Source organism: Corylus avellana, chromosome 10, assembly GCF_965113065.1.
Source record: "Corylus avellana chromosome 10, dhCorAvel1.hap1.2, whole genome shotgun sequence".
Classification (NCBI taxonomy): Eukaryota; Viridiplantae; Streptophyta; class Magnoliopsida; order Fagales; family Betulaceae; genus Corylus; species Corylus avellana.
Genome location: NC_142499.1, coordinates 1,897,438 through 1,913,548, shown reverse-complemented (window position 1 = coordinate 1,913,548; position 16,111 = coordinate 1,897,438). Strand labels below are relative to the sequence as shown.

Here is a 16,111-nt window from a genome sequence, read left to right as displayed (position 1 = left end):
TATCTTTGAAGACTCACTCTATCGATATTGATCATATAATAATCATTTATCTTTTGACAGCTTTATTCACTTATTAGTATTCAATGACTTAATACTATGCACATACATAAACATTTTTAATCCAATTTAGAAGCGTTTATAAGTTCTTCCATGATTCAACAACAAAGCCACAAATTATTTGTTCTCATGCTTTATGAACGTGTCCAATTTCATAAGCGACGCAGTTGCTGTCTTTGATAACAAATAATATAAATTCTGAATAAATGTTAAAGAACTTATATAAAAATAATTAAACTTCAACTTAAGTAAAAAAAAAAAAAAAAAAATCAAAAATCAAAAATCAAAAGCGACCCTTGATATGCTAAAATGTGACACTTTTTTTTTGAACGCAAAATTTCAATAATCAAGAATCCCGTCGTAGAGGAACAAGGTGGTGATTCGGCACCTGCCAACGTCTCCGCCTAACTCCGATCTCTTCCTTCGCGTCGACGAAAATTCGCTCGCCGCTGCATCTGGCTCTCTTTCCGCCCCGGAAAAAAAACAACTGATCAAAACACGGGTGAAGAAAATTGAATCTGCAAATCTGGGATCAGGTATTTCCCGTAACAATTTTTTTTTTTTTTTCTAAAAAAAAAAAAAAATTTTCTACGTAATGCTTCCAGGGGGTTTGATCGTTGGACTTCGTTTTGCATTTCATCCTTCTCTTTCCCCAATTTGTACTCTCTCTCTTATTCAGCTAGCAGAGAGTGCGTGAGAAGGCAAATTACCGAAATTCAAAGTTTTCAATACAAATAAGAGAAATTCATATAGGTTTCAGCTCTATCCGTTGTTTGTTTCCTGCGAAACTAAATGACAAGAAAAGATGTGATAGGAAAGTTTGAGCCCGTTCCTGGAAAATGAAAATCTCAAATCAAGTAAACTAGGTAACTTTATATCTCTCAAGTCACCAGGAGTCCTCTGGCACGCCGGTGTGATAAAAATTACTACTAGAAGTGCTCTAATTAGTTACTGTAGAAATTTAATATATATATATATATATTTCAATTTCCTATGGCACCTAGAAAAACGTAAATAAGCTGTTTAATTTCATCCATTTTCTCAGCAACCAAACAGAGCCTAAATGTAAAGTAATTCACAATCCAGCTTTCATTCTGCAACTTCATATCTCAAATTTCTCACTTCTGAAAATGCAGCAGAAACTACGAAGGTTCGTAGAGGTGTAATTTATCCTAATTAATTTCACACTCACACATTGGAGAAGGTACGGTCGGGAACTTGCCAAGAAGTTTCTCATCTTTCTTGGAGCTCTCTACTGAGTAGTATTCACTCATACATACAGAATGACTTCTTCCATGACCTTCCGAGGAGCCTCTTCATCTTCATATTTCACCCGTCCATGGACTTACGATGTATTCTTGAGTTTTAGAGGCGAAGATATTCGCAACAATTTTACTGCCCATCTATACGACGCTTTGCATTCAAATGGAAACAGCACCTTCATGGATGATGAGCTTAGAAGAGGAGAGGAAATTTCACCGGTACTTGTCAAAGCCATTGAAGCGTCAAGGATTTCAATCATTGTACTCTCAAAAAATTATGCATCATCCCCTCGTTGCTTGGATGAGCTGATGACGATCCTTGAGTGCAGGAAAACAAAGAAACAATTGGTTCTACCGTTGTTTTACAACATAGATCCTTCAGATGTGCGGCATCAGAGAAAGAGTGTTGGAGAAGCATTGGCTAAACTTCAAGACAGGTTCAAGGATGACACAAAAGTGAAGATGTGGAAGACAGCCCTAACAGAAGTGGCCAATTTGTCCGGGTGGCATTTAGGGAACGGGTACTTCTAACCACTCTTGTGCCTTCATAAAGAACTTTTTCTTATTCTGATCATAATACATCCTTTTATATATATATATATATATATATATATTAATCTCTGTATATTTCTCTGTATACTAAGACAGGGTCACTTCGTGCACCCACCCTTGAAAGATAAATTTGAATCATCATGTGATATATATATATATATATATATATATATATTCAATTTTGGACTAGAAAGTGGAAATTTACAGAGATTAGGGGAAAAACTGAGATAAATCGGATATGTGAAGGAAAGTTTCCTGTCCTCCACCTCCACCTTGTGTCATTTTTTTTTTTTTTTAATTTATTTATTTATTTTTATCTCTGTATGTTTTGTTATTTTTTGTGTCATTATTTTGGGTAACTATGTTAATTCAGTCAATTAAAAACACCATTTTCGTTTAAGAATATTTTAAGCTATCTAAATTTGAGGATGTAGTACCACCCAAAATTATTTGATATTGAATAATGATAGATACTACATTTTTATCCTATAAGTATTCCACAATTCTAACGTGACAATGCCAACCAACCCTTGAATCGAATTGCCGACTATGGCAGAGGAAGGGAATATTCATTTTGGTAAAAGAGTTCTAAGGAATAATATCACCTAAGGTTATTTGATACCTAAAATGTTTGTTGGTGTTGAATTTCATGATAATCATACTTAAGTTTAGAACTGTTGAGTGAAATGCTTAATGTTGTACTAACATATTAATTTCTTGGGCTTTTTACAAACATCACCCTTGAACTTATATTTAGGTGTCAATTTGGTCCCTTATTTTCAATTTATACAATTAGATCCATGCATTTAAATTTTTTAGCAAATTAACCCTTCTATTAAATTTTTCTGTTAAAGTCTATCTGCTATGTCATCATCGTTTTAAGATGACATTATTATTCTTCATCTCCTGATGGCCCAAAATCTTGGCCACCATGACTAGTACTACCACAGCTACCTGCATAGCACCGCCATGGCGCCATTCTTCCATGCAAGCATGGATCTTTCTGTGATTGCAGCCATTTCCAACATTGTTTCACCAGTCCTACATCCTCCATCATTATATTTCCCTAGAAATATTCCAAATAATATAATCTCACAGAAATTGATGCTAAATCTCCCAAAGTTATCCGTAGTAAAAAAATCTCAATCTTTCCCAACAAAACCATTCAAAAAAATCACGAATGAAGATTCACCTCCGTCTAAAGGCAGTAAATTTGATCATGTTGTTTGCTCTAAAGTTATAAAAAAAACTAGTTCTTTCTGACATTGAAAATGCATTTTTTTGTCTATGAAATCACAAAATCCGAAACCAAAACTCAACTATTTCAGTCTTTCCCTGTACCAGTCTACACCAAAAACACTTAAATACAAGAACAAAATAATTTACTAGCTTTGGATTTGGCAGAATCCTAGCCTTTTCAATGATTGCACATGCAAAACATAGAGAATAGTAAGATTGAAAAGGAGAGAGAGATAGAGAGAGAGAGAGAGAGAGAGAGAAGAGAAGAGTAGTTTTTCTTTCAAGAAAAAGAAGGCTTATATCAAACGACTTGCAATTAATATAAGTGAATGCTAGTTTTCTCATTTTGAAAATATTGATGCTTGCAAGTTTCGTTAGTGGTGTTGTTTTGCATTTAGACTGATCACAGCGTAGAGGGATGGCGGTGCTAGGTTGATGGTTGTGGTGGTCGGCCTCAATAGTCTAGATTTTGGGCCATAAGATAATATCGTTTTAAAAAATAGGGAAAGTCAAAATTATTCTTCATTTATATCATCCATATCCATACTATATCAGTATATTCTAAAATCATAAGGAAAAAAAGAAAAGAAAAAGAAGACCAGCACGCATCACTACCATTTCATTTGTTAGAAGAGAGAAAAAAAAAATTGTAATTAGATCATGTTCCTATGTCTTTTCTTGCAAAAAGTCTAACTCATTATCTTTTTCTTCTTTTTTTTTTTTAAAAAAATCTTTTGCATTGGCAGGAATGGATCTAAATTTGTTAACCAAATTGTTCAAGTGGTCTCAAGAATAGTAAATCGTACATACTTATATGTTGCCAAGCATCCAGTTGGAGTAGAGTCTCGTGTACAAGACATTGATGTCCTTTTAAGTATTGGGATGAATGACATACGCATGGTAGGGATCTTTGGAATTGGTGGAATCGGTAAGACAACTATCGCCAAAGCGATTTATAACTTGATTGCTTATCAGTTTGAATACAGTTGTTTTCTTGCAAATGTTAGAGAAACTTCAATGCGAGAGTGCGGTATGGTACAATTGCAAGAGAAACTTCTTTTTGATATCCTAGGAGTCTCAAGATTGAAGGTTAGCAATGTTGATCGGGGAATCAATGTGATAAAGGAGAGGCTTTGTTGTAAAAGGGTTCTTTTAGTTCTTGATGATGTGGATCAGGTGGTCCAATTAGAAACATTAGCCGGTGGATGTGATTGGTTTGGTTTAGGAAGTAGAATCATCATAACGACAAGAGATAAACATTTACTAACTAAGCATAAAGTTGACTTAACATACAAGGTGAAGGAATTGGATCACAATGAAGCTCTTCAGCTCTTTAGTTGGAACGCCTTCAAAAGTGAGAAACCTAAAGAGGATTTTATGGAACTCACAAAACATGCAATATATTATGCTGGGGGTCTTCCACTAGCTTTAACAGTGCTAGGTTCGGATCTATATGGTAGAGATATAGATCATTGGAAAAGTGCGTTGGAAAAATACAAAAGAATTCCTGAGAAAAATATCCAAGAAAAACTTAAAATAAGTTATGATGGATTGGAAGAAAGCGAGAAGAATATTTTCCTTGACATTGCATGTTTCTTCAAAGGAGAGCATGTAGAATATGTCATTAAAATACTAGACAATTGTGGATTCTCTCCAGATATTGGTATCGTTGTGCTTATGGACAAGTCTCTCATAACTATTGATGAGAGTAATGCGTTAGTGATGCATGACTTGCTACAAGAAATGGGTAGAGAAATTGTTCGCCAAGAATCACCCAAAGAACCTGGCAAACGCAGTAGATTATGGTTTCACGAAGACGTTCGTTATGTATTAGAAGAAAATATGGTAAGAATAACATCAAAAAGCTCTTTTAATTATATGTTTGTAAAAATAGATGAAGAGATGCACACAAAACACACACGCATACGTACAAACATATTTATATACCATCCATCGGTTGTAAGTAGAATGCTTTTGATTAAGGAAAATAAATAAAATCATCATAAACAATTGCCTTTTACCCTAATCAAAGATAGATATAGTTTTTATGAGAATCTTGCCTTTTCTTTTATGAATGGCTAAGATTAATAAGACAACATTGACATTTTGAATATGATCACTTAATTTTGGACATTTCAATAATAAAAAATGAAAATCACCCAATTTGAAAATCTCAAAAAGAAGAAAAGCAACATACAAAGCTAGACGGATGGAATATAAGTTTGTTTCCTTTTCACAAAGTAATATATATAAATAAAGTTATAATTCTAGCTAGCTAGTGGTAGAATATGCAGAACTTTATGCTATGATTTTGCTGGCACACTTATGCATTGTCTTACCAGGAAACAAACAAAGTGGAAGGCATATTGGTAGAGTTGCCTAAACAAGACTTGATACGTTTGAGTTCCAAAGCCTTCATGAAGATGAAAAGTCTCAGACTGTTTATAAATCGTAATGCACGCTTTTCTAGAGGGCCCAATAATCTCTCTAATGAATTAAGATTGCTTGATTGGCCCGAATATCCTTCACAATCTTTGCCATCCAATTTTCATGGAAAGAAACTCGTTGCTTTTAGAATGTGTTCTAGCCTCTTCAAGGAACTGGGGAAGGAATTCAAGGTACATTTATTATTTTCAACATTTTTTTTAAGCTATGTTGTAAACTTCCTTCAAGCTAATATATTTCTTTCTTTTTTTTTTTTCCTACAGAATTTCCAAAACTTGACAGTTATGGATTTCTCCGATTGTCAATTCCTAACGAAAATCCCAGATCTTTCAAGAAACCCAAATTTAGAGGACTTGAATCTTGATAATTGTACAAATTTAGCTGAGGTTCATCATTCTGTTGGATTCCTTGATAAGCTTGCTTATTTAAATCTTGGTGGATGCTCTAACCTGAAGAGTTTTCCAAAAAGCCTCAAGTTGAGATCTCTTGAAGAGCTAGACCTTCAAGGTTGCTCAAGTCTTCAGAACTTTCCTGAAATTGAGTGTAAAATGGAATGTTTAACAAGTATTAAATTAGGCTACACTGCTATAAAAGAATTGCCTTCATCCATTGGGTACCTCACTGGGCTTCACCATTTATATCTAGAAGGGTGCAAAAACCTTATGAATCTGCCAAGTAGCATTTTTCAGTTGCAACATCTAGAGACTCTTCATCTCAAAAGTTGTTTAGAAGTTGTTGAGCTTCCAAAGATGGTGAGGGGTAAAAGACTATCCATGCCATCTACTCTGTCTACAGGGGAATATGAAATTTCATCAAGTGTGGAATTACTCCCATTATCGCCTCGAACAAATTCAACCATTTCTAATGATGATTGTTCCTCAATAGCATTTCCATCACTGCGAGATTTGGATCTTAGAAATTGTCCTCTGTTAAAATCAGATTTCCTTATGATGCTTAATTGTTTTTCCACCTTGAGACAGCTAGATTTATCCAAGACTGATATTGTTAGTCTTCCTGCATGCATAAATAGATTTGTTAGATTGAGGAGACTTCGATTGGAGTATTGCAAGCAACTTAAAGAAATTGTAGAACTTCCGCCAAATGTAGAAAATGTACATGCTAATGGATGCATGGCATTGGAAAGTTTTCCGAAAGTATCAGAAAAATTTCAATTCAATACATGCAACTTACAAGCGCCAAGATGGATTGATTTGTCTGAGTGTCATAAAATGCTTGTGAATATAGGGAATCATGTGGCAAAACCTTTATTGGAGGTATCTCTCTCTCTCTCTCTCTCTTTCTTATACGTGTTTGTGTGCCTTGGTTAATTTGTAGGTTGTTTTGCTGAAAAATGATCATATTCTTGTAACAGGGATATCTTAAGCAGCATGAATTTGGCATTATATTTCCAGGAAATAGTATTCCGGACTGGTTCGACCATCATAAGGAGACTTCAAATAGTAGTTCATGTGAAATAGATATTAACGGGCTCTTGCATTCAGATGAGATCAGAGGAATTGCGATATGTGCTGTTATTGGACCCTTTCTTGCTGTAACCTTAGAAGAAACCCCCCTTCCTCTTGTTAGTGTTAAGATCATTAGTAATGGTGTCCAAATGTCTACAGGAACTAGAATACTTGATCCAATGGGCTCAGAGCATGTATGGCTGGAGTACGAAACTTTTGACGTAAAGGCAGACAATCTGAGAGTTAAGTTCCACAGTAATTCAGAATCAGTGTTCTTTACAAGTTGTGGAGCCCATCTGGTATACAAGCATAGAGAGAATGCGAAAAATGATGATCCAAGAATGCTCCTTGAGGTTGGTGATGTCCATTTGGGTGCACCAGATGAAGGAATTGAAAATTATGTAATGGATGGTACTCAGCTTTCCAAGAGGTATCGCGAAGACGACGATAGCGACTTAGAATCCAATTGGTACCCACAACAGAAGAGGCCTTCTTCAACCCTGGGCATCAGAATTTCAGATTTGGAGGATACACTACTCGGTGAGTCACAACTAAACCAATCAAATCACTCTCAACACTAAAACTTGCCCAGTTTTTCTTAACTAAGGACTGCCTAAATGAACAAAGAGCCTTTGCTATTGTATTAATAGAAGTATCATGATGTACAATTACATAAGGATTAGAACTGCTGTTGTGTAGAAGATAAATCTGATTTCTTTTTCAATCTTATTTATATCTCAAGCTGCCATTCTTCTCCTTTATCTGAGGAGTTGGGTTGTTCTTTATCTCTTCTCTCCCTTTGATTTCTAAGTTTCTGTTGCTTGCTGTGACCTTGTACGTCTGAATGAGTTTGTGTCTCAATGCACCCCCTCAAGCTCAAATTAGAGCTTGGCCCGGTACTGAACGGTAAATAAACGAAGAAGTGAAAACCAGGCACGGAGGTGGATTCGAGAAAATTGTAAATTGTAAATTGGTTTTCTTTTCTTTTTTATACTCTTTTGGCAGGTTCGATTACAGAAGAGAGGGATATATATAAAGTCTTTATCCAAAAATTTCTTCAACGAGAAATGCTACACATCTCAAATTTTTTTTCTTAAAGTTAATTCTAAATAATGTGTCACTGTCTTATGAGTTGATGACACACTTTTTAAAATAATAAATCTCATAAGATGGTAACACACTATTTAAAAACTAATTTTTGAAATGAAAATTTAGAATGTGAAGCAATCAACTTCTTCAACTAATTTATTAAACTGTAATATATATTTAAAATTTTTACATATATTTTTAATAAATTAACCATAAGAATTTTCATTTTTCTCCCTTTACTTTCAACAAAATGGGCTGGTTCTGAAACCTTTGTTCGATTCACACACACACATATATATATATATATATATATAGAGAGAGAGAGAGAGAGCAAATTCGTTGATGAGCCAAAAAAAAACAAAAAGAAAAAGAATAACATAAAATTTCGAAAAAAAAAAAACAAAATCCAAAACTCCGATTCTGAGCCACTCGCGAAGAGATACCACTGGAGTCTACACTACCTGCTCTTTCTCCTGGAAAACCCTCTTCCATGGCCAAAACCTGAACAAAAAAAGGTTCAATGGCCTCTATTTCCACGTGCTTCACCGTGTCACCCGCTTGTTGTCGCCTCCACCCCAAGCCCTCCATTTTCCCCAAACGTATTCCCAACCCCTTTCCTCCCAGCCAAGCACCCATTTCTTTCCCGGGAACCGCGGGGAAAGTTCGCGACTCTAGGGTTCTGATACGGACCGTGAGAGCGAGCGCTGACGTCGCTTCAGCGATCAGGCCCGGAGGTTCGGTGGAGAGCGATAGCCTGCCCTCCGATGTCAGGAACCGAGCCATGGAGGCCGTTGACGCGTGTGGAGGGAGGGTCACCATTGGCGACGTCGCGAGTAGAGCCGGCCTCAAGTTGAATGAAGCTCAGAAGGCCTTGCAAGCTCTTGCTGCTGACACCAATGGCTTCTTGGAGGTACATATATGGAATTTTGTTTATTGAATGAAGCTCAGTGTGTGTGAATTTTGTACTGAATTTTGAGTGTGCTAATTGTTTCTCTTTTATTGTTGAAATTATATTGTATAGAGGGAATGGTGCATTTGTTTTGGTTCGTTATAGTTTTGGAGTGTTGTTGGTGCTTGAAGTTCTTGATTTCGTGAGTGCAATTGTTTTTCAAGATGGTATCCAACAGGTTTCGGACGAGGGTGATGTTCTGTATGTTTTTCCCAAAGATTATCGAGTGAAGCTTGCGGCCAAGTCATTTAGATTCAAAATTGAGCCTGTTATTGAGAAGACAAAGGTGTTGATTCTTGTTACTTGTGTTGAGATTCATTCGGTGTCCTAGGAAGTAGTGGTTTTTGTACTATAACTTTTGCTTGGTGTTAATTTGACTTGACAGGCTACGGCTGAGTACTTAGTGAGGGTTTCCTTTGGTACTGCACTGGTTGCTTCAATTATTCTTGTTTATACCACAATTATTGCTGTTCTTGTTTCTGGTAGTAGAAGGTAATCTGTAGCCTTCCAATATTAAAATCCTTGCATGTCTTATTAGCTTCATAACAAACCCTTTGTAATATGAAGACATTGATAATGGGATGTTTGGTGACAGTGAGGAGGATAGTCGTGGAAGACGCGGAGGTAGAGGATATGATTCGGGATTTTCCTTTTACATCAATCCACTAGACCTGTTTTGGTAATACTTCTATCCTGTCAGAATTTTGGGAAGTTTTATACGCTGCACATGGTTGAGGAGACCATTAAGTGCTTAAGGCTATGGATTGGCCAACGGGCCATGTGGATTTCAAATGGTCTAGTTCATCTGTGGAATGGAAACTGAAGGGGATCAAAGAGTGAAATTTTAAGTTTTTTAAAAATTACTGCAAGATTTACTCATTCTATATGTAGGTATTCTCTGATGATTATCCTATAATAAAATGATGAGCTTGAGTGTTCTTTTATGCCTATGTGAGTTTTGTCTTTTCTACGTGTGGTTGCTGAAGTATTTTTGGGGAAAGGTAAATGCGATGATCGTTTGGTTGTTTTTTTATTAGTGGTGGACTCAGGGGCAGAACCACATGGTGGCTTGGGGGGGCTTCCATTTTTTTTTAAAATTAAAACTTTACTCCCCAAATTTTTTTTATTTTTAAGTCTTGTCCCCCCAAACTCTAAATGCTAGTTCCGCCTCTAGCTGGACTGCTTATAAAATGGTTTGTACCTATTATACTTTTTAGGAGTATATGGTTGATATTAATTGAGGATAATGATGATCATTGACTTTTTGGCAATGTCCATCCTATTCTATTATTTTATGCAATTGAATTCTTGAAATTTGCAAGAATCTTTATGTAACCTCTTACTGGTTTTATTTTATCAAGGTACTGGGATCCATATTACTATAAGAGGCGACAGATAGAAAAAGATGATGGCAAAATGAACTTCGTTGAATCTGTATGTGATAAAAGGGATTTTTCTTTTTCTTTTTTCATTAGCTATCTCCTACTTTTGGTACAAGAGGAAATGTGTTCACTTTATAAATGGTTGTCTTTTAGATCTTCTCATTCGTGTTTGGAGATGGCGATCCGAATCAAGGAATTGAAGAGGAGAGATGGAAGTTGGTAATATTTTAGCACTCAATTCAATGGTCTGTTGCTTTCAACATGTTACATCAGATCATCAGTTGTTGACATGTTGTGGTGTGGTGTGTGTTTGTTTTTTTATTCACTTTCTGTTAGTTTTCTCCCTTGTCAAAGTGATATTATCTTTTATACTTTTTTTCCTCCTCTCTTAAGCTATATGTACTACCTCCTTACTTCATGATATAAATAGTAGATTAATATATTGTAAAAAAAGAAGCAAAAATATATATTAAAAAAGAAAAGAGAGAGAGAGAGAGAGAGAAGATGAAGAAGCTGCAAATGGTCTTTGGACAAAATGGCATGTCCTCTCCCCATATATAAGGGATGGAGGATGGGGTCATAGGCTTGGTGCCTTTTGGGTGCAGGAGTTGTAAAAAACAGGAAAAAATGAAAGAGATAATTATAGCTCAACATGGGAGGGTAGGACTCGTAAAAAAGAGAAAGGAAGAGGAATGCAATAATTTAATCGGTTTTCCTGAAAATGTATATGCAGATTGGGCAATACATAGCCTCTAATGGTGGTGTTGTCACAGCTGAAGAACTTGCTCCATATCTTGATGTAGAAACTGCAGAGGAGACTACAGTAAGTTTATGTTTGAAATAATCTAGTTTATCATGGATTCCAAGTTTATCTCCGTGCTCTTGAAATTTGGAGTATTAGTGCTTGCATCATAAATCATTTGGAGTATTTCCTCTCTTTCTCTCATTGTAACCCAAAAGTAACGATATTTTCCCTTTTTTGTTTGGTATTTTTCTAATTTATTATCTTTCTGCCTTTCATAACACTTCTGCTTTTATGACCAATGGATCCTTTGATTCAATGGATTTGCTATCGCTTATTGATTATCAAACTTCAAGTTCTGTCTCTTGATACCTGAATCTTACCCATAATTTCTCTTGGAGTATTCAAATTATGATGCTCCTTGTATCTTATAACTTCATACTCAGTGCTTGGTGTTGCAATCTTTCTTTTTTTGTTTTATTTTTTCCTTTTATCTAGAGCATAATTGAAGGTTCTAAAACTCTATTCTGATGTTATTTGTCTACAAATCAATAGTGCACCTTCTTGTCTGCAATTGTAATTTTGAGATATATATTTAAAGTTTTTTTAATTTATTCCTGGACCTTTCAATTGATTACTAAACTCCTAGTAAACTTGTTGAAAATATTCTAGTCACCCATCTCTTATGCTGCAAATGTGCTGTTTCTTTTATTTCACCTTATTTCCTTCTTTTTTTGGTTCCAGAATGATGAGTCATACATCTTACCTGTTCTTTTGCGGTTTGATGGTCAACCTGAAATAGATGAAGAGGTATGTTAAACAGTTTATTGGAAGAAAATTTGGTGATTTATGTTCTCTCTTCCAGATAGTATTTGTGATAATATGAAATGTGTCTGAAGAATGTCAGTTATTGTGACTTGGACTGATCACCTTTGCAAATTTATGTATTACATATTATTAATCATTTTTGTACTATGTAGAGCAATGATATGCCATGCTCTCAGATCCTACCGTCAGTAATGCAGCCTTTGCAATTTCCATACATCATGATATGTGGCACAAAAATATTTCATTTGCATTTACTTGTTGCTTGTAATGCAGGGAAATATTCTGTATCGCTTTCCATCTCTCCAGCGTACAGCTTCTTCTCAAAGAAGTAAACGAAAGGATTATGTGGGAAGAAGATGGACTGAATGGGTTGGAGGGGTTGAGAAGTTTTTCAAGGAGAGGAAATGGCAATTCAGGTTCTTTATTTTCCCCCCTGTTATGTGGTAAAATTTTCATCTTGTAATTCAATCGTGATATGGGTATTTTATTTTCCTTTCCAGTAAAACTAGCACTTCAGAAACAGCAATGGTGATTGGTTTAGGCGGGCTTAACCTATTTGGTATCATTGTTCTCGGAGCCATGTTAAAGTATGGTTCTCTTGTCATTAATTGTTACTCGGTGGTTTTTCCTATATGTTGTTACAATATTCTGACCTTTTTCTTTTTCTTTTTGTTTGAAGGGAAATTGCAGTTAAACCTAGTGGGTTGATTAAATTTGCCTCTGACATGTTTCCTGTCCTTCAGGTATGATCTGATTTCTAAAATTCCAATTAATAAGCTGCTTTCTATGGTTAAATTTTTTTAATTCTTGATGACTGGTTCTGTTCATAGTATCAGCAAAAGGTTATGCCGTCCCAACAATCAAATGATATCTATTGGCCTCATGCGAGAGGGTGAATTATATTATGTTTTCAGGGGAAAGGTCCAGTTATGGCTCAAGTTTTAGGACAAGAGAAATGTGCTTGATCAATTATCTTTTTTGGTGCAGAAATACATATTACATTTTTTCGAATCCTCATTCACTTGATGTCAAGTATTTATTCTAGTCACTTTTCATACAATTGCTTCTAAAGTTTGATGCCTTGCCACTCTTGTGCTATGTCAAATTTTTAACTAGTATCCTTGTGGCATTATCACACCTCCATATCTGACTCGGTTATCTTAAATTTCCATTTAATCACATTAACCAGCAAAGCAGGCTCGATGTGCTGGTGAATCAGAGGGGGGGTTTTTTGTGTCTATCATTTGTTCCCATTTGACACATCCAATAATGGAAAAGCTGTGGTTCTCCTCATCCACTATTAACTGAGAGTGTAAACTTGCTCACATGGATGAAACTCATAACCAATGAATGGAGAAAACAATATTTGAAATTTTTGTTTGCTCGTGAACTGATATCCAAGTATTTTCTGAAATTGAACTTTATTCTTTTTAACAATTTTAGATTGTTTTGTGTAAGCACTGTTCATTCTCTACAAAGATAAGATTGAAGCCTCAAGGTCTCAGGCAACATTATCAAATGTTTGTTTAACTTTGCTTGCATCTATTCATTTGAGCAATAACTATGCAGATTTATGCTGGTTCTTTCTTTGCAATTCCTTTGATCCGGTGGTTCCTCGTTCGCAATAGGAATGCTAGAATAGAAAAGAGAAACCGAGCTAGGCAGCTGCGTGCTCAAGCACTTGAATTGCCTGATCTTTCACTAAGACGAAAGGTAACTATATTAGAGTTTGTCTACAAAAAGTTGAGAATTTATTTATGTTGCCAACATGCCATATGGATAATGTTTATTAGGAAGAAAAAAAGTGTCAATCCAATACTTGTGTTGAGTCAGAAGTCAGAAATAGGCAGTTGGAGAGACGACTCAACTCTGATCTGACTTTGGTTTATTAAAAAGAAAAAGCAGACACATCGTTGTCCTCGGTATATGTATTTTTGTGGGGAGGGGTTCTCATATCTGAGCTCAAGTTTCTCAAATCTCACCTCTCACTCTCTCCCCCCATCTCCAATCAAGGGCAGATTTCTCAGACTCCTTGATAGGCCATGGACCACTTCGTGGAGATGGACGACGATGCCAAGCCTTGGTGGCCGAGGGATTGTCATGTTGGCCTGCAGCACCAATATCCAACCGACTTTGGAGCTGAAGTTTTCTGTATTGGCTCAACTCAAAAGCCCCTGGGCTGCGGGTCAGTTTAGAAGAGAAATTTGACTTCCGACCTCCATTGGGTCGGAAGTTGAAAGAGGGGGGAGAGGGCATTTCCAACCCAATTGGGTTGGTGCCAACCCTTAGTTTTGATCGAATTTTTATCTTATAAAAATAAATCTCAATTTATCTAATAAATCGCAATTTTATTTTTTTGGGGCTTATATATTAAGTTGTGCTCTTTAGGACTTGGCCTGAGACTCATTTCATTGGCATCATCGTAGGATTAAACTTGCTCGTGTATGTAGAAAATTTGTTAAGCATAAATAGACTCCTCATGCATAATTAACTTGATCTTTGTCCTCTTATTCAGCTCCTCAGTGCTCGGGACATGGCGCAGAGAACAGTCATAGGGCAGGATCGAATTGTCTACAGCACTGATAGGGACTTAATTGAGCAAGACTTTGAGGCCCAGGAATGGGATAAGAGATTTCGAGAGATAGAGAAGTCAGATTGAGATGAGGCCACTGTAACTTGGTAAAGTTTACCCTTCTAACCCTTCTTCAGTACATATATAACACAGAGAGAGAGGAGTCCCCATTAAAAACTGCATATGCTCATCAGGTGCTTGTTGGTTCCTGAGTTTTGTGTAGTTTAACAGGGACTTGAGCTCGTGGTTTTCTTTTTGAGAACATCAGAGTGTTATCTCAGTCCAACCTTCAAGCCGAGATCTTCACTTGGCAAGCCGGGTTGGTCCTATTGCTATTTGCTAGAAATTCAGTATGAGAAGGATAGATTCTTGAGTCTAATGAGGGATGCAGCTTGGACAGCAAAGCCTTGTGATTTATTATTTCCACTGGACTTTACCCTCAAGTTGCCACATACAAATGAAGAAAAAGGACTTTACGATTAAATATTTGTTTTCGTTACATCCGCGTCGATGTAGTCGGACGTAACTGGCCGCGTATACAAGCTTTCGTGTATAATTTACCTACCTTTTTTGGCTATTTAAAAGTGATTCATGCGTTGTATATTATATGCAGTAAGTGATCTCCACGAGCTTTAACGGGGGGAGTGGGGCGTGATTGTTAAGAATCATATTTCTGATGTATCTCTGAGAACAGGAATTCCTGTCAACAAAGATGCTGTCCAAAATTACACTTTTTAACTTTTTTTTTTTTAATAAATAAAAATAAAAAAATAAAAAACATGACGGTGCTTAGCAAGGGTAGCGCAGAACATGACTGTATCTTCTAAGATTTAATTGTTGAGGAATGAATTAAGATTTTCTCTATTACATTTGAAGTGGATAATATCTAGTTAGTTATAATGAAGAAATATTTGTCTCTTCAGAAAGTGAAAAGACAAAAATATTCTTTCACTATAACGAAATAAGATCCTCTGTCGTCCATTATGAACCGAAGAATATCCAGTTTATAGTTAGGATTTTTTCTCATAAATTTTATGGCTATAAATGGAACACATACTTTACTAATAAAAATAATAATAAAATATTATTTTAAATTTTGTTTAAAAAAAATAAGAAAAATCTATCTGGGAAAAGGGGGGTGGTTCGAGCCTTGGCTTGGCCCAAAGGGGATGGCCGAAGCCACCCCATGGCCCTTGGGGGTGGCTCCAAGTTAAAAAAAAAAAAAAAAAAAAGGGTAGGCCCTTGGGTGTGACCGAACCACTTCCATAGGCCTTGGGGGTGGCTCAACCCAAAATGGGGGTGGCTATGGTGGCTAACCACCCTTTTTTTTCCTTATTTTTTTAATTTAAAATAATATTTTATTATTATTATTTTTATTAGTGGGATACGTGTTTCATTTGTGGCCATAAGATTTAGAATAAGAAATCCTAGTCATGAACTGAATATTCTCCAATCTATTATGGACTACTCCAATCTATTATGGACTAGAGAGGATCCTGTTCCTACTATAACTAACTAAATCCTCTCC

General features: G+C 35.9%; 3 protein-coding genes across 6 annotated transcripts; all 3 read left to right on the top strand.

Moving 5' to 3' along the window:
* Positions 1-416: 416 nt before the first annotated feature.
* LOC132162614 (disease resistance protein RPV1) lies at positions 417-5,541 on the top strand. Its single transcript, XM_059572888.2, is given in 5 exon segments — positions 417-593; positions 1,194-1,840; positions 3,857-4,856; positions 4,858-4,955; positions 5,453-5,541. Coding segments are annotated over 3 exon segments (1,587 nt in total). The 5' UTR covers positions 417-593; positions 1,194-1,340; the 3' UTR covers positions 4,945-4,955; positions 5,453-5,541.
* A 298-nt stretch (positions 5,542-5,839) lies between these two features.
* LOC148583234 (disease resistance-like protein DSC1) lies at positions 5,840-7,602 on the top strand. Its single transcript, XM_088511034.1, has 2 exons — positions 5,840-6,829; positions 6,928-7,602. The coding sequence occupies exons 1-2, from the start codon at positions 5,840-5,842 to the stop codon at positions 7,600-7,602; spliced, it is 1,665 nt and encodes a 554-aa protein (XP_088367160.1).
* A 901-nt stretch (positions 7,603-8,503) lies between these two features.
* Positions 8,504-15,184, top strand: LOC132191658 (Iron-sulfur cluster biosynthesis family protein). Of its 4 annotated transcripts, none has more exons than XM_059606749.1 (14): positions 8,504-9,020; positions 9,238-9,345; positions 9,445-9,551; positions 9,655-9,738; positions 10,421-10,493; positions 10,595-10,660; positions 11,175-11,264; positions 11,928-11,993; positions 12,285-12,427; positions 12,512-12,598; positions 12,691-12,754; positions 13,581-13,724; positions 14,527-14,690; positions 14,815-15,184. In XM_059606749.1, exons 1-13 carry the CDS (start codon positions 8,631-8,633, stop codon positions 14,668-14,670), a joined length of 1,566 nt encoding a protein of 521 aa, XP_059462732.1. In that variant the 5' UTR covers positions 8,504-8,630; the 3' UTR covers positions 14,671-14,690; positions 14,815-15,184. The 4 variants fall into 4 exon arrangements, with proteins under 4 accessions (XP_059462732.1, XP_059462730.1, XP_059462731.1 ...); XM_059606747.1 differs by having other exon boundaries at positions 14,807-15,184; XM_059606748.1 differs by having other exon boundaries at positions 14,778-15,184.
* The last annotated feature ends 927 nt before the right edge of the window (positions 15,185-16,111 follow it).

What these genes read in the sequence shown, in the direction of transcription:
- LOC148583234 (XM_088511034.1), top strand. Translation starts at nt 5,840, where the DNA reads ATGGATTTCTCCGATTGTCAATTCCTAACGAAAATCCCAGATCTTTCA. An exon ending in TGGCAAAACCTTTATTGGAG is followed by an intron (nt 6,830 to 6,927) that starts GTATCTCTCTCT and finishes TTCTTGTAACAG; the next exon opens with GGATATCTTAAGCAGCATGA.
- LOC132191658 (XM_059606749.1), top strand. Translation starts at nt 8,631, where the DNA reads ATGGCCTCTATTTCCACGTGCTTCACCGTGTCACCCGCTTGTTGTCGC. An exon ending in AAATGAACTTCGTTGAATCT is followed by an intron (nt 10,494 to 10,594) that starts GTATGTGATAAA and finishes GTTGTCTTTTAG; the next exon opens with ATCTTCTCATTCGTGTTTGG. An exon ending in ATCTTTCACTAAGACGAAAG is followed by an intron (nt 13,725 to 14,526) that starts GTAACTATATTA and finishes CCTCTTATTCAG; the next exon opens with CTCCTCAGTGCTCGGGACAT.